Source organism: Leguminivora glycinivorella, chromosome 1 (assembly GCF_023078275.1).
Source record: "Leguminivora glycinivorella isolate SPB_JAAS2020 chromosome 1, LegGlyc_1.1, whole genome shotgun sequence".
Taxonomy (NCBI): Eukaryota; Metazoa; Arthropoda; class Insecta; order Lepidoptera; family Tortricidae; genus Leguminivora; species Leguminivora glycinivorella.
The window spans coordinates 9,407,821-9,428,537 of NC_062971.1; the positions used below are offsets into that span (position 1 = coordinate 9,407,821).

Here is a 20,717-nt window from a genome sequence, read left to right on the forward strand (position 1 = left end):
ATTGGAAAATTCCCAGGCGTAGTAGATAGGTAGATTCAAACATCTAGACGTCCGCTGCTCTGCAAATTTTTAAGAATTCCCTTATGCGCCTGGATACTCGTCCGGTTCGCAACTTCTGCTGCTGCCTTTCTCGAGCCTGTACTTCCTGTAGGTACACCTTTCTGTTTACACAGCTAGACTCGAGCGTCGGAGAAAATAGTGTCGCAACCATCTAATTGGTTACACAAGCAGGGACTCCACGGGCAAAAACATAAAAGCTCTGAGTATATGTTCACGATCGCGACAGACGCGGCTGGTGGCTGGCAATCCGGAACGTTCGAGTGAATGTACTGCAATGCTATAAATACGAGCTGCGACAAGACTGCGATTTACTTCCAGCTGCCTCCAAGCCCATTGTTGACGGAACCGCGGATAACACACTGAAGACACTCGCAGTACTTGCGATGCACGCGTACGGGGTAAATGATAAGTTATAATCTTTTCACCTCACTAGCTCGGAAAGGACTTTTTTATTCTTTAAAAACAGATAGCAAAATCGCATTTTATCCACAAGAGTGCAAAGAATATTTGAAATCCGAACGTGTCATTAGTTACTTTTTTAAATATAATTTCTTGTAAAGGCATGTCCCAGACAGGACAATTTTCTCCCTATGCTTAAATTGTCTTAACAAATCATGTGATGCGAACGTAAAAATAATTTCATATCGAATTGTATCCGACTAAAAACATTAAATTTCTGTAAACCATAACGTCTATTTATGTATACTAATCTGGCCGGTTCAAGTTCATATGTGCTTTTGCAGTGGCCATTGGGCAATAACAGGAAAGCCAGTTAGTTTTATACACTGGTTCTTTTTATATAGAACTAAAAATGAATTGTATGTTTAGTTTATTACGTTTTCAGTACAGATGGTGTTTTTTTACGCAGTAGTGCGAGAAGCGGTTCATTATATGCCAGGTCGAAACTTCGGAGGCTCATCTGTACTGAAAACGTCGTACGATACACGTGCGAAAAGGAAATTCGTAACTCGTGTCGATTTAAAACACTCCCTTCGGTCGTGTTTTAATTTATCGCCACTCGTTTCGAACTTCCTTTTTTACGCACTTGTATCGTAATGTACTATTTTATTTTGTTTGCAGGCGTTGCTGTACCTTTTCCCCATGGCCGTCGTCGGCATCGTGGTAAAGGACTCCCCACCACCTAACGAATATAAATATTCTTACGAAATCGAAGACCCGACTACCGGAGACACCAAGAGCCAGCACGAGGTGCGGCGCGGAGACGTGGTCAGCGGCTCCTACTCCGTCGTCGATCCGGACGGGACCCGGCGAACCGTCAAGTACACCGCGGACCCGGAACATGGCTTCACCGCCGTCATTCACAGAGAGGCTGCCGCGCCGCCGCCTCCGCCTCCGCCGCAACCTTACGCTTATCAGGACATCGGGCCGCAGCATCGCGTCCCACTGCCGTACGACAACGACGATCTCGTTGTGAAATCCCCGCCGTCTGTCGGACCGGTTCTCTATACCAAACTGTTCACTAAATTGTTGTACCCTAAATCTAATTACGACGACAAACCAGCCTTCTATTTCACTCCTGCGAATGAAATCAAATCTGATCGTGAGAGTTTCGCACAAGGACAGTACTTTCAGCCGGCTACCGGTTTTAAAGACTATAATTAGATTTAGTGTGTATAATTACCGATGTACCTGTTCGTTTGTTTTATTGTAAATATTTTTAACCGTCGCCTCATATCTCAAGAAGGACGGTTATCAAGTCGTCTGTATGTTTTTTTTTTTTTTTTTTTTTTTTATGTTTGTTCCTCGATATCTCCGTCGTTCCTGGACCGATTTTGAAAATTTTTTTTTTGATTGAATGTATATGCATACAGATTGGTCCCATTTTTCTCAGAACCCAGTTCTGATGATGGGATCCTGGAGAAATCGAGGGAACTCCTCAAATCTGAAAGGCATACATATGGTGATTTTTGTGTTTTTAAAGGAACAGCATGCATTTAGGTACGGAACAGTGACATTTGGTGCAGTGGAACTGCTGATGATGGCCAGAACGGAACTCTTCAAATCTGAACGGCACGCTTATAGTGACTTTGGTATTTTTATACGAACAGCATGCACTTTCGTCCAGAACAGTGACATTTGGTGCAGTGGAATTTCTGATGATGGTCAGAACCGAACTCCTCAAATCTGAACGGCACGCTTATAGTGACTTTGGTATTTTTATAAGAACAGCATGCACTTTCGTCCAGAACAGTGACATTTGGTGCAGTGGAACTGCTGATGATGGCCAGAACCAAACTCCTCAAATCTGAACGGCACGCTTATAGTGACTTTGCCATTTTTATAAGAACAGCATGCACTTTCGTCCAGAACAGTGACATTTGGTGCAGTGGAATTTCTGTTGATGGTCAGAACCGAACTCCTCAAATCTGAACGGCACGCTTATAGTGACTTTGGTATTTTTATAAGAACAGTATGCACTTTCGTCCAGAACAGTGACATTTGGTGCAGTGGAACTGCTGATGATGGCCAGAACCAAACTCCTCAAACCTGAACGGCACACTCATAGTGACTTTGGTATTTTTGTAAGAAAAGCATGCATTTAAGTTCAGAACAGTGACATTTATTTAGTTATGTTTGTTAAGCATATGTTTTGAAGTCAAAGTTTGTCAAGCTTCGATTTCTTATAATATAATCGGATTCATGAGGAATTGAGGAAACTCCTCAAACCTTAACGTTATACGTATATTCATTTGTGTTGCCATCTAATAATTAAAGCATTAAAAGCAGTTTTAAAAAATACTTACACATTTCTACATAAACCAACATTCGCAAGTAGCTTTCACCAGAACCCGAAAGGCGACGGTTTTTTTTTCTTAAAAATTATTTCCTATAATTATTGTGATAACTTTAGCATTAAGTGTGTTGAATAAACCCACAGTATTTTATCGAGATAATCTCGATACCTAATTAAATTAAGAAACAAAAACTTTTTGTTATAAGACTTAATTATGTATTTTATTGTAATTCAATTTTTACATAAGTTGACAACAGATTTAATTTAAATATCTACGTGGCCATTGTATAAATGCTACTTAATATATTTATGATTCTTATGAAGTAAGTATGTACCTAAGGGCAGTTAGAACGGTAGGTTTAAAAAAAATGGGTTTTTATTGTGTTGGTTGTGCCTGTTAAATAACTGCAATTAATTTGATAAGGGACACCACATAGTTTATTTATAGGTACACTCTTTCCCTTGACCAAGACCACATGAATGAGTTGCTTAAAAGACCGGTATTAAATAACATTGGTAATAACAATTTGTGTTAAGAGTAGTTACTACGAGTAGTGAAGTGTGGTTCCGGAGTAGGCGGTTGCAGCGCCGCAGTTCAAGGTCGGCGAAGTGGAGCGAGCGGCCTGAGCCACTCACAGCGACATGGGCTTATATAGGGATTAGTCAACATTTTAGATGTCTTGGCTTTATGCATTTCAGTAGCAAGCCGCATGGCGACTCTTCTTGCTTAGATTAGCGAGTGTCTACGGGTCGCTGGTGGCACGCGCTGGGTTCGGACGCCTCGAGTTCGTGGCGTTACAAAGCAGAAGTCTGAGTTTGTTTGCATTATGCGTGTAGAAGTATACTTGACGATATATTTTTGTAGCAAGAAAATTAAGAAAAGCTGGCAGGAATCGGTTTGAATGAAAGTACAAATAAGAAAGCAAAACGAAATATAAATAAGCTTGTTATTTATTGTGCTACGTATAGATCAGGTGACGATGGGCGCGATGGGGCAGAGCTCGAACCAGTAGCCGCAGGCGCAGCGCTTGGGCTCCGAGGCGTGCAGCCACATCCACTCGCAGTGGTACGTGTCCGGGTGGCACTTGCAGCCCACCAGCCGCGAGTGGAACGCGCTCGGCACCAGGTTCGGACGCTCGCGAGTGCCCGGACCTAGTCAAAATTATATAGATTTTACTAGTTATAGCGACTGATGAATCATACACATTCATTTCAATGTGTATAACTTTAAGTATACAATTTTTAGTCATTATAATTTGATAACCCCAACCCCGGGACCCCGAGAAGACTTCGAGACTACGGGGTCAACGTCCGCTAGAAACGTCGGAGATAAATTAGAAAACTTCATCAGAACAGAACCCATACATTACGCCATCACGTTGCATAAAGACTGTATCGTTAAGTATGAAGACAACTATGAGTAGCCGTATTTATTTGCTATTAGATTTTTTTCTTATAACAAGACATGGGCTTAATAAGGCACATAATAAGGTACACATTTTGTCCTAGAAGCTCGACGTAAAGCATATGGTTTAGACAGTATTGACTTAATCCTCCCGAGTACCAATTACGATTCCGGACAAATGCTACTAGAAAATTCACAAAGTGCGTAAAAGACGATACGATTGCGAAAAAAAAATTGTACGGTGCGAACCTCAACTACACATGATCCACAAAGCAGAATATCTGGAGTAATTTGGACATAGTCTAGCCACTGTTATTTAAAAGAAATAAAGTTCAGGATCTGTGTATGGCGGCCATTTAGAGAATGTGGCATGGTGCTTACTCTAACTCCGACTTTGATGTCGAATTTGACTATCATACACTGTTTATATTGATCTGGTTTAGGCACTGTTCAAACACCATGAATGTCAATTAGACTTTGGCCTATGGCTAATTTTTTTATCTGTTTCTCTCATCCTGCTCGCATCACAAATTTACGGCAATCCGGAACGTTGCTCAAAATTGCGTTTTATTAATTTATATAAATTCACCGCATTTATTCTACAAGTACCCAATTGGAAAACCATGAAGAGGACTCTTAAAGAATATATTTTGGCAGCATATTAACCTTTGTTTGTTGAAATCGTACAAAGAGTCATTGAAATATTCTCAAATTAAGCCAGATAGGGGTTGTCCGAAATTAATTTGCTAGACCTTAATGAAAGTACCATAAAGTCCCTAAAATAAAAAAAATATCAGACCTTCTTATATCAAATAGTGCTTACCAATACCTTCAGATCATACTCTCGGAACATAATAATACAAAATTATGCACATGTCAACATTTAGACGAGGTTTGTTTTGTCCTTATACTTAACGATACAGTCCTTAAGTAAGTAGGAAACTGAAGGATCATTGCCAAGGTACTTATCCGTAATTAAGGTTAACTTATTTTTCCCCTCACTAGCTCGGAAACACGTACGTGTTTTGTCCTTTAATACCAGCGGGTAAAAACGCATTTTCTCCACTAGTGGGTAAAGTAATTTGACCTTGAATAGAGTCAAATTAACTGCTTTAAAATTGATAAAAGTAGGTGAATCTAGTAATAAAGATGATTTACCACCTGTGGAACTACTGGAAGCAGTGATAAACGCATTTTTTGCGTTGTAGTTTCCTCGCTATAGTGAGGAGAAAAGTTTTGTGTTACACTCGGGTGCAAATGTATTTTACTTCTCGTGTGTTAAAAAACTCGCAAGTTCAGGATTCTATTTTCGAACCACTCGCTTCGCTCGTGGTTCAACTATAGAATCCTTTCACTTGCTCGTTTTTCAATTCCACACTCGGTGTTAAAATACAACTTTGCCCCCTTGTATACATAACAAATAACTATTAAGCGCTTCCCTTTCGTTATACCTATGCTTCTTCTTCTCTATTTTTAACCGCCTTCCAAATCTCAAAGGAAGGGGTTATCAAGTCGTCTGTATGTTTTTTTTTTTTTTTTTTTTTTTTTTTTTAAATGTTTGTTCCTCGATATCTCCGTCGTTACTAGACCGATTTTGAAAATTTTTTTTTGATTGAATGTATATGCATACAGATTGGTCCCATTTTTCTCAGAACCCAGTTCTGATGATGGGATCCTGGAGAAATCGAAGGAACTCCTCAAATCTGAAAGGCATACATATGGTGATTTTTATGTTTTTAAAGGAACAGCATGAATTTAAGTACGGAACAGTGACATTTGGTGCAGTGGAACTGCTGATGATGGCCAGAACGGAACTCTTCAAATCTGAACGGCACGCTTATAGTGACTTTGGTATTTTTATACGAACAGCATGCACTTTCGTCCAGAACAGTGACATTTGGTGCAGTGGAATTTCTGATGATGGTCAGAACCGAACTCCTCAAATCTGAACGGCACGCTTATAGTGACTTTGGTATTTTTATAAGAACAGCATGCACTTACGTCCAGAACAGTGATATTTGGTGCAGTGGAATTGCTGATGATGGTCAGAACGGAACTCCTCAAATCTGAACGGCACACTTATAGTGACTTTGATATTTTTATAAGAACAGCATGCACTTACGTCCAGAACAGTGACATTTGGTGCAGTGGAACTGCTGATGAAGAGTGAGCCGCCCCTGGTTAGAGTTCCGTTCTGATAATCATTCTCATCTGTAAGTACTTCTGAATCATCCAGATTTCAAAATTGGTTCAGAAATGACGGAGATATCGAATAACAAACATTAAAAAATATACAGACGAATTGATAACATAATCCAACATTTGAAAGTATAAGTAAATACTGATAAATATCACCAGAACCCCAAAGGAAGGCGGTTTTTTTTTTCTTAAAAATTATCTCAGTAAAAGTATAGGTATTGTGTAGAGTATCAAACAAACTTCTTATGCAGCCGGGTAGTCCAGGCCCACTTGTTAGATCTTTGACCCACTCTAACATCTTTTTCTAATGCCTTTTTCCTCTATTTCTTAAGATGTACGAAAAACACTTAAATATCCAGCAGGCCCGGTTCTAGGGGAGAGCGAGCCGGGGCCCTTGTCCCGAGCGCCAAGTCCAAGAGACTCACCCACTCCCTCCTCAAAAAAAGTCTAGATCCGGTACTGAATTATCCAATCGAACAATACCTCTTTTAAAGCACAAGATACGGAAGGGGTCGCAGTCGCCCGCGAGGTGCGCGAGCAGTTCCCTCTTCTCCAGGCCCGTGACGAGGTCGAGTGGGTCGTGGAAGGCGCTGTACAGGCGCGTGCCCGTGCGTCGCAGCGGCAGCACACGGGTTAACTTCAACATCGCGTCTCTGAAATCACGCGGTTTGCTTTATCATAGGTTTTAATGAGGATTTCCATAACCAAGACCTCTTTGCTACATCCTAATCGCATTTAGGGGTTCTGTATGAATCGGGCACCTGCACGCTGGAGAGGCAGTAACTACACGGGTTAACTGATGTTGAATCACATCTGAAATCTCCTACATCTATCATACTAATATGTCGAATCCTTCGGCTCATAAAATACACCTCGGGACTCAACACTTATGAAATTAATAACGCGTTTTCCGCACTCGCTATGTATCTACACCGTATTTTTATTGTTTTCCGTTAAATTCGACATGTCGTTAGGTTCGTTATCAGGAACCACCCTGTATATCACTTTTAGTTAAATTCGCAAAAAAATTTTTTCATCGTTTTCATACATAATAAATGAATTAATTGGTATGAGAGACCCTTTAGAGTAATATTCAAGTTAGTGTCAAGTGGTTGACGGCACATATCAAAACAAATATCATTGGGAAGTGGTAAAGGCTGTATAACACGTGTTCAGTAATTATTCTTATTTTTTAATAACTCGATAACCGCAAGAGTTAAGACGCTAGTTTCTTAGAGAAATTAACTGTATTTGATCTAAAGAACCATCCCTTAAAGTTAACGGAATTCAATAAAAACAGGGTGTATATACTAAGGTGAATGTGACCAATTCCGTCCACAAGCGTATAAGAAGGTACCTACTTATATTAATATATTTCGTTTATTTTCAATAGTAGACAAAAATAATCTAATGTGCTTTTGATTGTGGAAACTAATCAATTGCTGGTTTTGTTATTCGAACAAATAAATGATCGTAGATGAAATATGTATGTCGGAATTAGCCACACTGGCTTTAGGTATATTTTCTTACCGTGAAGGCAAATATTACCAAATATCGACTGGATCCAATACTGAATCACATCAAATTATGTCTGACAAGTGTAATGGTGACATAATTATATTTTTAAAGTGTCACATAATTTAAACGACAATTGATGTCACATATTGTTTAAAACCTATTTTCCCATCACGTATTCGGAAAAAAAAAATTCTTAGCCGCTAAGAGATATCAAAGTGATTAAGTGACACTTTTCTTCCCTGCGAGGAGAAAAGAAAAGTGCACTTTTTGTAGTAGGAGGACATATATTTTTCAAGATTAAATAAAGACTTGAAACTCTAGATCCATGGGGTCCCAGCGCGAACAAGTTGTTCACAGAAATCGCGAACCAGATGGTTGAGGTAGCTGGTGATCGAAGAGCTGGCGACTTCCTCGCACAACGTATCAGCATTGCGATACAGCGAGGAAAGGTCGCCAGTATCCTTGGTACAATGCCTCAATGGCCTATTTTAGACATAACCTAGCTTTAGTTTAGTCTTATTCATATAATTATGTAAATATGTTCATGTATAGCCTGACAAGTTTTTATTTGACCCTCGTCATGTTGCGGATTTTCAGCTGAACTAATTTCTTTTACTGGCAAGGTTTACTATTTGACACCCGTCGTTAAAAGTCATCGAATGTCAGTGATGTAAACAAGAAGCGGATATTTTAAATTTTCTAGAAGTTTCATCTCATCGCATCGAAATATGCCCAAAAGGATACCAAAAGAAACTAAAAAAATTATATTAAACACAATCCACTACCTACAACAAAAAAAGAGTGAAGGAATTCATTGTATTCCGATTAACAATGTTTTGAAATCGGTTGTTGACATGACCGGTATTGACGCTATATAGTCTGGTTGTACTGAATTGGTTAGTTGGTTTCGATTTAGTTTAATAGTTTTTATTTTCTTATTTAAGGTGTCTGTAGCTCTACGGTAAAGAATATTTATAAACACAAGAAAACCGTTCCTGCATCATTGCCACCAGTACAAAATTTAATGTCCCCCATAAAAAGAAAATAAATATCGACGACTTCGACAAATGTGCTATAAGGCACAAGATTCATGAATTCTATGTCGTGCGAAAACAAATACCGAGTCTGAAAACCTTGCTTACTGCTTTACAAAAAGATATTGGCTTTACGGGCAGCAGGGAGTACTTAAGAAACCTAATGCACAGTATGGGGTTTAAATACAAATAATTTTTAAGAAAAAAAAACCGCCTTCCTTTGGAGTTCTGGTGATAAATACCTACTTTCGAATTCGATTATGTTATCAATTCGTCTGTATATTTTTTAATGTTTGTTATTCGATATCTCCGTCATTTCTGAACCAATTTTGAAATCTGGATGATTCTGAAGTACTTACAGATGAGAATGATTATCAGAACGGAACTCTAACCAGGGGCGGCTCACTCTTCATCAGCAGTTCCACTGCACCAAATGTCACTGTTCTGGACGTAAGTGCATGCTGTTCTTATAAAAATACCAAAGTCACTATAAGTGTGCCGTTCAGATTTGAGGAGTTCCGTTCTGACCATCATCAGCAATTCCACTGCACCAAATATCACTGTTCTGGACGTAAGTGCATGCTGTTCTTATAAAAATACCAAAGTCACTATAAGTGTGCCGTTCAGATTTGAGGAGTTCCATTCTGACCATCATCAGGAGTTCCACTGCACCAAATGTCACTGTTCCGTACGTAAATGCATGCTGTTCCTTTAAAAACACAGAAATCACCATATGTATGCCTTTCAGATTTGAGGAGTTCCCTCGATTTCTCCAGGATCCCATCATCAGAACTGGGTTCTGAGAAAAATGGGACCAATCTGTATGCATATACATTCAATCAAAAAAAAAATTCAAAATCGGTCTAGTAACGACGGAGATATCGAGGAACAAACATTAAAAAAAAATACAGACGACTTGATAACCCCTTCCTTTGAGATTTGGAAGGCGGTTAAAAATGCAGAAACCAACGGTCTGTACTGATGGAGCGCTCCGATATTGTAGTTTGGCGAGAAAACTATTTAGACCAAATAAAAGAAGCAAGGGACAACAATATGCCTGTTGTGTATTTGGACGAAACATATATGATTCATACTTCTTTAAATCACGCGAAATGTTGGCAGAGCGATAGTTAACCAGGAGTATCGAAAGCCGTTTCAACTGGGAAACGATATAATTATCATTGTTCATGCCGGTGGATCATCAGGATTTGTTCCTAATGCTCTCCTGGTATACAATGACAAGGAAAAAAAAAGCGGATTATCATGATTCTATGAATAAAAATAATTTCAAGAAATGGGTTCTGCAAAAATTAGTGCCGAATTTGAATGAGCCCACATGCATAGTAATGGATAATGCTCGGTACCATTCTTTCCAAATTAATAAACCACCTTCTTCTGGCGAGAGAAAACAACTTATTGCAGACTGGTTGCATTCGAATAATATTTCATATCCTAAAAAGGCCTCCAAAGCTAAATTACTTGAGATTTTGAGACGGCATAAACCAGAACCCATATATGAAATAGATACGATTCTCGCCACATATGGACACAAAGTCGTAAGATTGCCGCCGTATCATTGTGATTTAAATGCAATTGAAATGATATGGGGCATCGCAAAAGCAAAAGTGGCTACTAAAAATATTAATATTCCTAATGATGCCTTCTTAAAGCTCGTGGGAGATAGTTTTCAGGTACATATACGTTTTTAATGTGATTCGTTTTGTTAAAATTTTGTGGAACATTTTGCGAGACGGTTAATATACACAAATTTCCTAAAATGTTATTGTTATACAGGAAGTGACTCAAGAAAACTGGAGCAATTGCTGTGACCATGTCAAAAAAATTGAAGATGAATATAGGAAAAAAGGTCCCATAGTCGAATCCCAGACAGAACGTTTCATAATAGAGGTCGGTGGTCCTGAAAGTGACACCTCAACCGACGAAAGTCAGACGTCGTCGGAGTCGGAAGAATATCTTGATATCCAATATTTGGACTCTGAATTTTATGAATAGGTACCTATTTGAAAGCCAGCATATTCACTTTGAATCTTAAAAACCATGTTTTGATTTTGTACAAATACTGTAGCGGCGTTTAATTGGTGAGGCTACTTACATTTGTCCAGAGGCGCTTGTGGGGCCACGTGGAAACACTTTGGGAAAATCCTCACACTAAAACGATTGTCACATATAAACGGAAGCTTAGGTCACTGGTCGGAATATCACTTAAAATGTCAATTTTCACGTTTGTGTCGCGCCGGTGCACCGATAACTATTTTTAATTCGTAATAACGGGAGCGCAGATCATGGCGCTCGCACGGTCGAAGAGAGAGTTTTTTTTATATATCCGCCAGGTGCCGTGGCAGGCGCACCGGAAAGTCGCTTTGGGACTTCTGTAATTGCCAGCTCCAAAAAACTGTGCTACATATACAGGGAAAAAAGTATTCTTTCAAAATTGTGTTGCCTTGTATGTATGAAAATGAAATAACTATTTAACTATATCAAGAAAAGAAATTAAAACTAAAAATCTCTGTTCCTCGACGGAACATGCCGCTCACCTTAAAAGACACGGAGTGACTTTTAAAAGAAATAAAAAAAAGAAACTATACGAAAGTATACCAAAATATTTTATGAAACTTATATTTAACTTAACATTAAGAGTCGTAACGATTGTATAAGTTTATTCTAAAGGTAAGGGACAGACCTTCACAACAGGTCGTTTGAACAACGTGTTCCCGCTTTTCAATGTTACGACGCGAATAACTTGATCGCTGCCCGGATGGACAGCATGAACGCGCGCGAGTTTCCACTGCAGCGGCGGCAGGTGGTCGTCGCATACCACAACAACAGTACCTTCACGAACGGCGGGACCGCGGTCTTGAAGCCACTTTGTACTTTGTTGCAGTTGATGGAGATATTCACGACTCCATCGACGCCAGAAATGCTGGACAGCTTGCTGTATCCAGCGCCAACGTGTAAGACGATTAGGGTTCTCGTCTATCAGAGAAACGTCCGGTAGGGCCGTTAAGGGCTCACCGATTAAGAAATGGGCCGGCGTAAGAGGTAAAGGATCCGCGGAGTCCGAACTTAGAACGCAGAGCGGACGACTGTTTAATACAGCTTCGATTTGACACGTCAAAGTGTGCATACAATCATATGTTTGCGTTTGTGTACCTATTACGCGATGTAAATGAGCTTTGAAACTCTTAACAGCCGCTTCAAATAATCCACCGAAATGACTAGCATAAGGTGGTTGAAAATGCCAAGTTAATCCTTGTTTTAAAGTTTGTTGATTAAGGGCACTCATGACCGAATCATTACGTAAAAAAGTATATAACTCTTGAAGGTAATTATTACAACCAACAAAGTTACGTCCGCAATCGGTATATATATCCGTACAATATCCTCGACGGGACGTGAAACGTCGCAACGCGGCTAAAAAACCTTCCGTGGAAAGTTCGGAAACTAACTCAAGATGTACAGCTTTAACGCTCATACATACGAAAACTGCAACGTAACATTTTATTATTTTTGCATTACGAACCTTATTAGCGCGTACGTAGAATGGCCCACAAAAGTCACAAGACGTTTTACTAAACACACGTGCGGGGCGTAGCCGAACCGAGGGTAACATTCCTATGCGCGGCTGGCAGCGAGTCGGTCGAGCGCGGAAGCATTTGATACAACGATGTACGCGGAGGCGAACAATATCACGACCAGAGATAATCCAGTATCGCTGTAAGAGCGAGTTTTGCACGCACTGCGAACCGGCATGTAGTTCCTTTATATGCGCATCGTCAATGATAAGATTTGTAAGAGGATGTCTTTTAGGTAAAATCAATTGATGTTTTGATTCAAAAGGTAAAAGTGATTTGTGAATACGTCCGCCGACGCGTAACAAACCATCCCTATCTATAATGGGCGTGAGACGCCGCAAACGAATTGACGGAAGTTTATTTTGACGAAATCCTCTTAATGTCGTCTTCGAACACTTTTTGTTGTGTAATCAATATTAGTCGATTTAATGCAAAATTGTACTCTGGTACGGTGACGTACTTTGGGAATGTTTGTTTATGTTTCCTGCATTTATTGTAGAAACGAAATATGACTGCCGTGACGCGAACTAATTTACCTAGCGACGAAAATCGCGTTATAAGAGTGTCGTCGTCCTGGGAAGGAGGCAATGTGGACACACATGCATAACTAAGACTTGCCGAGTCATGTGTATTGCGTTTTTCCTCGTTCGTGTTTACCACCGGTTTTGGTATAGGCCAGGAGTCGCGACTTTGTTGGAGCCATGTAGGACCATGGAACCACAAGTCATTTTGTACGAGCGCGGCGGGGAGCAGACCGCGAGACGCCGGGTCAGCGCTGTTATCAGCTGACGGGACGTGACGCCAACAGCGCGCCGGGACACGGGACAAAATCTCACTAGTGCGGTTCGAGACAAACGTTTTCCATTCGTGCGGGGGTGACTGAAGCCACGCGAGCACGACGGAACTGTCAGACCATGCGTACACTTGATCGGGGTGAATGTGACCACCGTAAAGATGCATAACTCTTTCAATTAATTTTGATAGGATTACACAACCCATCAATTCCATTCTAGGTATAGTAAGGCATACCCGAAGAGGTGCAACGCGACTTTTAGCCATGACTAAATAGGTTTGAACTCGCCCGGTGTTGTCCGTCAGACGTATATAAACACATGCTGCGTATGCAATTTTGCTTGCGTCGGCAAATCCGTGAATTTCGATTGAATCGAAGTCGTCAGTATTGAAAATATGACGAGGAAAAGAAATTTGCGATAGGAGCGGTAGCTCGTTAATAAAACTCGTCCATGAGTTAATAATATCGATAGGGGGTTCTGAGTCCCAGGAAATTTTGGCTAACCATAGCAATTGAATTAAATGTTTGGCAAACAATGTCACCGGAGATAATAACCCGAGGGGTCGTAAATTTTTGCAATTTCGGAAAGAATCGCCCGCTTTGTACAGGCCTGCGAAGAACTTTGAACTTTGAAACTAAATGCGTCAGATCTTGGATTCCATTGAAGTCCAAGGACCTTGACCCCTTTGTCATTTTCCATTTCGGCAAAATGAACATTTTCGCGCCGCTCACCATGAAACTCTGTCGGTCGCGTGGCAGCGAGAATGGCTGGCGAGTTACTTTGCCACTTTCGCAATTCGAACCCGGCCGTGGCACAAATACCTATCAGCTCCTGCTGCAGATTGAGGGCTTCGGCTAAGGTATCTGCGCCGGTCACCACATCGTCGACGAACACGTCATTTAGGAGGACTGGCGAGGCGAGCGGGAAACGCTCGGCTTCGTCATGCGCGAGCTGTTTAATTGTGCGCAAGGCGAGATAAGGGGAACTACTGATACCAAAAGTAACGGTACGCAGCCTATAATCGCGCAGAGGTTCCTCTGGCGACTTGCGCCACAGGATGCGCTGAAAGTCCCTATCACTCTCACGTACAAGAATATTCCGATACATTTGTTTAATATCAGAACAAAATGCAACTTTATGTACTCGAAATTTTAGAAGTACATCTACTATGTCTAAGTGTAACTTAGGCCCTTTTAGCAACGCATCATTGAGCGCGTAGCCACTCGTTGTGCGACAACCAGCATCATAGACAACACGAGTTCGGGTAGTGTCGGAAATCTTCGACACCGAGTGGTGCGGGATGTAATAACTCGCGCCAGCGGGGGTTATCGTCCGCGAGCTCCATGTGGTTAAGATCCACATACTCCTGGAGGCACGCGTGATACTCCGCCTTCAGCTGGGGGTTTCGTTCTAGACGGTATTCCAGTTTGTGGAAACGTGCTAGAGCAATTTGCCGAGACTCGCCGAGGGGCGGTGCATCGGGCTTGAATGGCAGAGCAACTATGTATCGCCCTGTCTCATCGCGCGTATGCGTCCTTTGGAAAAAGGATTCGCATAGCTTTTCTTCGGGAGTGTAACTCCGCATCTCTGGAACTGACTCCAGCTCCCAAAACTTCTCGAGATTGTCGTTGTCGAACGACGTAAAACAAGTATGGCGTGGAGTCGAAATATTAGAAGTAAAGTTGACTTTACCCCCTAGTAAATAACCAAATACACTATTGATTGCTGTGGGTGTGCCAGGTTTACCCCTGACTATACCCTCGCGAATGACATCCATGAAAATGTCCTCGCCAAGTATCATGTCAACCGGCTGAGGTTTATGAAATTCAGGGTCGGCTAGAGCGAGCCCTTGCAAATGAGGCCATTCCCCGTACGGTGCTAGTGGTACACTAGGCATTTGACGGGTTAATTTTGACAAAATAGTAGCCTCCAAAGGAATACTTGGACTTTGTTTGCCCTTGGGCGAAATTGAGCACACGAAGGTACCCCTAGGGTTGAGCGGTAAATCACCGACACCTACCAACGGCTCGCTGACATTTCGTCGCGGTAAATTTAATCGTTGCATACACGATTCAGTAATAACAGCTGCTTGTGAGCCCCCGTCTAACATACAACGAATTGTAGCAATTTTATTACCTTCGTAATAAAGGTCAACCAACGCAGTTGACAGTAACACCGTATGAGGCTCAATACCTAAACCTAGATTATTTTGATTCACGCCGTGAACAGCTGATGGGCTCGGGACAGCGCCCGCGCCGGGCTGCGACTGCTCCGTTAGAGCGAGCGAGACGGCAACTAGTTCCGCGGCTTCATTGTTCGCCGGGAAGGGTCGCGTACGCGTAAGGTCCGAATCTAAATGAATTAAGGTGTGGTGCTTCTTATTGCACTTACGACACTTAAAACTTGATTTACAATTACGTAAGTCATGTCCGGAACATAAACAATTATAACAAATGTTATTTGTTTGAACAAATGTGAATCTATCTTTAGTAGACAAATTTAAAAACTCCAAACATTTGTGAAGGGCATGCGAGCCTTTGCACTTCACGCAAGATCGAACCTTATTCGTATCGACATACGGTCGAGTTTGGTCTGACGTATTCGTAATTAAAACCCGTTTAGGTGTAATTTGATTTGAAATTAAATTATTTTTATTTGTTGTACTTAAGGAATTATTTTTTGTGGACTGTATATGGGAAACTGTAATCATCTGTTCCGCCGTAAGTTCGCGCTCTAAGAATGTTATTAAGGTTTGGACTTTAGGTATTTCACTTGGGTTGGTTAAAGAACGTTCATATTCTTTTCGCGTATTAACGGGAATTTTACGTAATAATAAATTTAACAGAACGAAGTCCCATTCTTTAACCGGAAACTCCAAAACTTCAAGTGCTTTAATATTTTCGTGGTAAACATTAAGCAAATTTCGCATAGCAACAACTGATGAGCGCGCGGAACAAGAATCGATATCGAATAATTTATCTAGATGTTGTGACGCAATAATGCGTTTGTTGTCATAACGGGATTTTAGAACATCGATCGCAATTGAATAATTACTTTCCGTTATGGGAATTGATTTAATTAAATTAAATGGTTCGTTTTTAACCGAAAGTAGTAAATACCTAAACTTTTCCGCGTCAGTGTAGGCATTGTTGTTGTGGACCAACGATTGAAATAAGTCGAAAAAGGCGGGCCAGCCCGTAGGTTCACCGTGAAATTCAGGAAGCGACAATTTAGGCAAGTTTCGACGGTCGTTCATAAACGTGTCGTGTTGGCTAGGCACAGGAATGCGGCTCGCTCGCCGCTTTTCTACATCTACCTCCTTTAGGTTATTTAAATGCGTAACTATCGCGTAATATAAATCGTTGAAATCATTTCGAATCTTAATGTTGGCTTCTTTGTTGAAGCTATTAGACTTAATTAATGCCTTTTCGATCTTAGTTTGAATTTTGGTAAACTTTCGCTGGTGCGCTGTTAAATCGGAAGTTCTTGAACGAAATTGTTCTATATTCGTTGCTGCGAACTGTAATGTTCGTTTTAATTCGTCGAGAATTAGATCTCGCTCGAATAAATCTTGTGTCATACACGATGTGTCGGTTTCGACACCGTCTGTAGGATTCGGTACCATTTTGCCGTGAGCAAAGATGGCGGAAATTACAATGAAAAATTGAACTACAAACGTATGTAATTGGAATGATGGGTACGTAATACCGCAAAATACACGGGCAACACAACGTGAGAAAGAAAAATCCGGATCGAACGGATCAAAAAACTATATGTAGCGGCGTTTAATTGGTGAGGCTACTTACATTTGTCCAGAGGCGCTTGTGGGGCCACGTGGAAACACTTTGGGAAAATCCTCACACTAAAACGATTGTCACATATAAACGGAAGCTTAGGTCACTGGTCGGAATATCACTTAAAATGTCAATTTTCACGTTTGTGTCGCGCCGGTGCACCGATAACTATTTTTAATTCGTAATAACGGAAGCGCAGATCATGGCGCTCGCACGGTCGAAGAGAGAGTTTTTTTTATATATCCGCCAGGTGCCGTGGCAGGCGCACCGGAAAGTCGCTTTGGGACTTCTGTAATTGCCAGCTCCAAAAAACTGTGCTACATATACAGGGAAAAAAGTATTCTTTCAAAATTGTGTTGCCTTGTATGTATGAAAATGAAATAACTATTTAACTATATCAAGAAAAGAAATTAAAACTAAAAATCTCTGTTCCTCGACGGAACAAATACCTATCACGAAACCAATACACAATGTCCCGATTATATATGACGTTTGACATTGTCGCAGATTATTGCCATATGAAAACGGTTTGCAGCGACATCGTCTCAGGGTCAAATAAAAACTTGTCAGGCTTTTTTTTTTTAAATAAAGATTAAGTATAAATAAAGACTCGAAACAAAACAGGTGATGTGAAAAGGATACTACCCACATTATGCATTCGTAAATGAGTCACGTGTTAGAAAAGAAATACATTTTTACAAGCTTTTATTCAACTTGCCTTGTTAGTTCTATGTTAGTGTGCGTCAAAACGTAGAAGCTAAATTTGACCCACTTCCCGGTTTCCGATTGAGCTGAAATTTTTCACACATATGGTAATCACGTGACAATGTAATATTATGGTATCATGGAGCTGATCTGATGACGGAGCAGAAAGGTGGTCATAAAATAAAATAATAAAATAAATAATAATAATAGGAACTCTATCACGAAACGTCGTATCCCATCGAGTAAGGGGTTTTTAGACACGTCTCTGAGAGCGGTAGATGACTGTTGAAAGAAAGGTACAGTCGGCGATCAAAGCTTGTGCCAAAAATGAAATTTTTGCAAAAAACTTATTTTGTTCCTAGTTATTTGTTTTACTAGGAGGTAGAAGGGGGCAAAGTTGTTGTTTAACCGATACTCGAGCAAGCGACAGCTTCCAATATTGGACCGAAAGTGGAAGAATTCGAAAAGTGGAATCTTGAGCGTTGCAAGGGTTTCAAGCTTCAAGACAAGGTACGAAGGAATACAATTTTGCGTGAAATGAAACACAAAATATCAGGCGTCAACAATTGAATCCTTCATTATGCTTACGATCTCTCGCTACACTCAGGATTCAATTAGGCATAACTGGCATAAGATCCTGTTTCGCTCAGGAGTAAATGTAAGCCCACGCCGTATGACATTTTGATCCCTCGTTCCGCCATGTCACATCTTTCCGCTTCGGATGGTCGGAGGTAAAATTGTCGCAGTGAGAAGAGAACCACATCATTAAATTATTATTTTTGGTCAACGATTACATGACAAAGCAAGGACGACCCGCCCAAAGAAAGCCGCCCGCCATGCAAGTGATCTTTGCATCTTTCCAAGTACGAAATCCGTCAAAGATTGATCTTGTTTAAGTATAACACTGTCCGATTCAATATACTCCTATATCAAAGTATCTCATACAAGATGTTCAAATTCAGCAACTTTTGAATGCAACCGGTTTATACCAAGTCATACTCGGCACAATGATATAATGCAACGCCCCAGGCGTTTGGACGGCATATAAAAAGTCCGCGAGATACAATTGCGGTACATTCAACTTGAGGTTTACTCACGGTGAAGTCACGCATCTCATCTAAAATGGCTTTCAAGGTACGAGCGAGTTTTAGCGTGGCGTCAATTAACGCCTTACCACCTTGAACAATATCCTCCACCTTTTTATATAATAATTGATCAATCAGTCTTCAATTGATACAGACATTCAATTTAACTAAGTAACGTTAATAAGTAATTAAGGATCCAACTGATTCTTCATAGAAAACTTATTGTTTTCACTAGTTAGGGTACTATAATTATACTATATAAGGTATCATTGTAAATTTAAAAAAAAACTTCCAGTTTTGTTATTGAGTATAATTTTTCCATATTAAAAGTATTTGCCCAGAATTTTATATATTTTGTAGGTACCCAAGTACTAAATTATAAACCATTGTTAATGTACATTTCAGCTGGTAGTGCTGGTGTGCGCGATCGCGTCAGTCCGCGCAGGAGTGGTTGCCCCCGCCGTGTACTCGCACGCCGCCCCCGCGGCCTACGCCGCGGCGCCCGTGGTGCACGCCGCGCCGGTCGCGCACGCCGCCCCAGTAGCCTACCACGCCGCCCCCGTCGCCTACGCCGCACCCGCCGCCAAGGTCGTCGAAGACTTCAACGCGCACCCCCAGTACAGCTTCGCGTACGACGTTCAGGACGGCCTCACCGGTGACTCTAAGACCCAGCACGAGTCTCGCGACGGTGACGTCGTCAAGGGCTCCTACTCCGTGGTGGACCCCGATGGCACCAAGCGCACCGTTGAATATACCGCTGATGATCACAACGGCTTCAACGCGGTCGTGCACAAGGAGCAGCTCGCCGTCAAAGTGGCCGCCCCCTTGGTCGCTAAAGTCGCCGCGCCGGTGGCCTACCACGCCGCGCCCGTCGCTCACGCCGCTCCCGTCGTGCACGCTGCGCCCGTAGCTTATTCCGCCCCTGTTTACCATCACTAAAATTAGCACAAAACCTAGTCATTTTTATTTATTGTCAAAGCAACCATGACATGAAAATAAAGTTTTTATTTTTATACCCACATTATTTTATTTAGCATTTTCCAAAAAAAAAATCTATAACTCGCTCATCTCCATTCAAGTACGACAAAAAGTACTGACGATACCGATGAAAAAACGAATGGGTGACAAAATCAGAACCATCTAGGTACGAATTGATACCCATCTATATCCCATTTCTATCTGCCAGCCTAGCCCTAGCCGAAGTGTCGATTGAAATGCAGCTCTGTCACTCAATACCGAAGAGCGGTAGTAGAGCTAGCTAGCTAGTACTAAACGTTTGTGACGATTATGATGTAGATTGTAGGCTATATAAATAGGTCCCTGGGATTAAGAGCTCGTGTCGTAAGGAACCAAAAAAATCCGGCTAGAAAAGCCACAAATCTCAGAAAACATTTCCTACGCAATTTGTATGAAATTGATAACTTTTATTTTTGACATGCTATTTTTTACACAAATCGATTTTACTAAGTAGTATTCTGAATGTCGTAAAAATGAACGAATGTAGGTAGATAACTGGAATTAATTGTCATGAAAAAATTACATGTGAAAATATGACAATAAAATTATAGATTGTGTCACAAGGGAGCAAAATGACGTATTTATGACGAGGTAGTTAATTGAACCCTGATCGAAGCAAAGAATTATATAATTAATAGAATCCTGAGCGTAGTATGGGACTCAAGTGTTGACTCCCAAGGTGGAAATAATTTTGCTACCTTGTGACTCATACCTACTGTTTTGCACATTAAGTACCTACTCATAAAGAAAATATTATG

At 40.9% G+C, this 20,717-nt stretch overlaps 3 protein-coding genes across 4 annotated transcripts; 2 read left to right on the top strand and 1 right to left on the bottom strand.

Moving 5' to 3' along the window:
- The first annotated feature begins 294 nt into the window (after positions 1 to 294).
- On the top strand, positions 295 to 3,008 carry LOC125231344 (cuticle protein 8-like). The gene is made up of 3 exons (XM_048136791.1): positions 295 to 458; positions 1,141 to 1,740; positions 2,907 to 3,008. Exons 1-2 carry the CDS (start codon positions 444 to 446, stop codon positions 1,681 to 1,683), a joined length of 558 nt encoding a protein of 185 aa, XP_047992748.1. The 5' UTR covers positions 295 to 443; the 3' UTR covers positions 1,684 to 1,740; positions 2,907 to 3,008.
- A 740-nt stretch (positions 3,009 to 3,748) lies between these two features.
- On the bottom strand, positions 3,749 to 7,993 carry LOC125231333 (cytochrome c oxidase subunit 5B, mitochondrial-like). 2 transcript variants are annotated; one of them, XM_048136778.1, is made up of 3 exons: positions 7,950 to 7,993; positions 6,903 to 7,072; positions 3,749 to 3,967 (listed from the first exon to the last, which is right to left on the bottom strand). In XM_048136778.1, the coding sequence occupies exons 2-3, from the start codon at positions 7,063 to 7,065 to the stop codon at positions 3,786 to 3,788; spliced, it is 345 nt and encodes a 114-aa protein (XP_047992735.1). In that variant the 5' UTR covers positions 7,066 to 7,072; positions 7,950 to 7,993; the 3' UTR covers positions 3,749 to 3,785. The 2 variants fall into 2 exon arrangements, with proteins under 2 accessions (XP_047992735.1, XP_047992742.1); XM_048136785.1 differs by having other exon boundaries at positions 7,968 to 7,986.
- A 10,920-nt stretch (positions 7,994 to 18,913) lies between these two features.
- On the top strand, positions 18,914 to 19,957 carry LOC125231309 (larval cuticle protein A2B-like). Its single transcript, XM_048136753.1, has 2 exons — positions 18,914 to 18,991; positions 19,348 to 19,957. The coding sequence occupies exons 1-2, from the start codon at positions 18,980 to 18,982 to the stop codon at positions 19,879 to 19,881; spliced, it is 546 nt and encodes a 181-aa protein (XP_047992710.1). The 5' UTR covers positions 18,914 to 18,979; the 3' UTR covers positions 19,882 to 19,957.
- The last annotated feature ends 760 nt before the right edge of the window (positions 19,958 to 20,717 follow it).

Bases quoted from the DNA above. Each gene is read 5' to 3' on its own strand.
- LOC125231333 (XM_048136778.1), bottom strand. From the start codon at position 7,065: ATGTTGAAGTTAACCCGTGTGCTGCCGCTGCGACGCACGGGCACGCGC. The intron at 3,968-6,902 runs GTATTGTTCGAT...AATTTTGACTAG, and splicing joins TATCTTGTGCTTTAAAAGAG to GTCCGGGCACTCGCGAGCGT.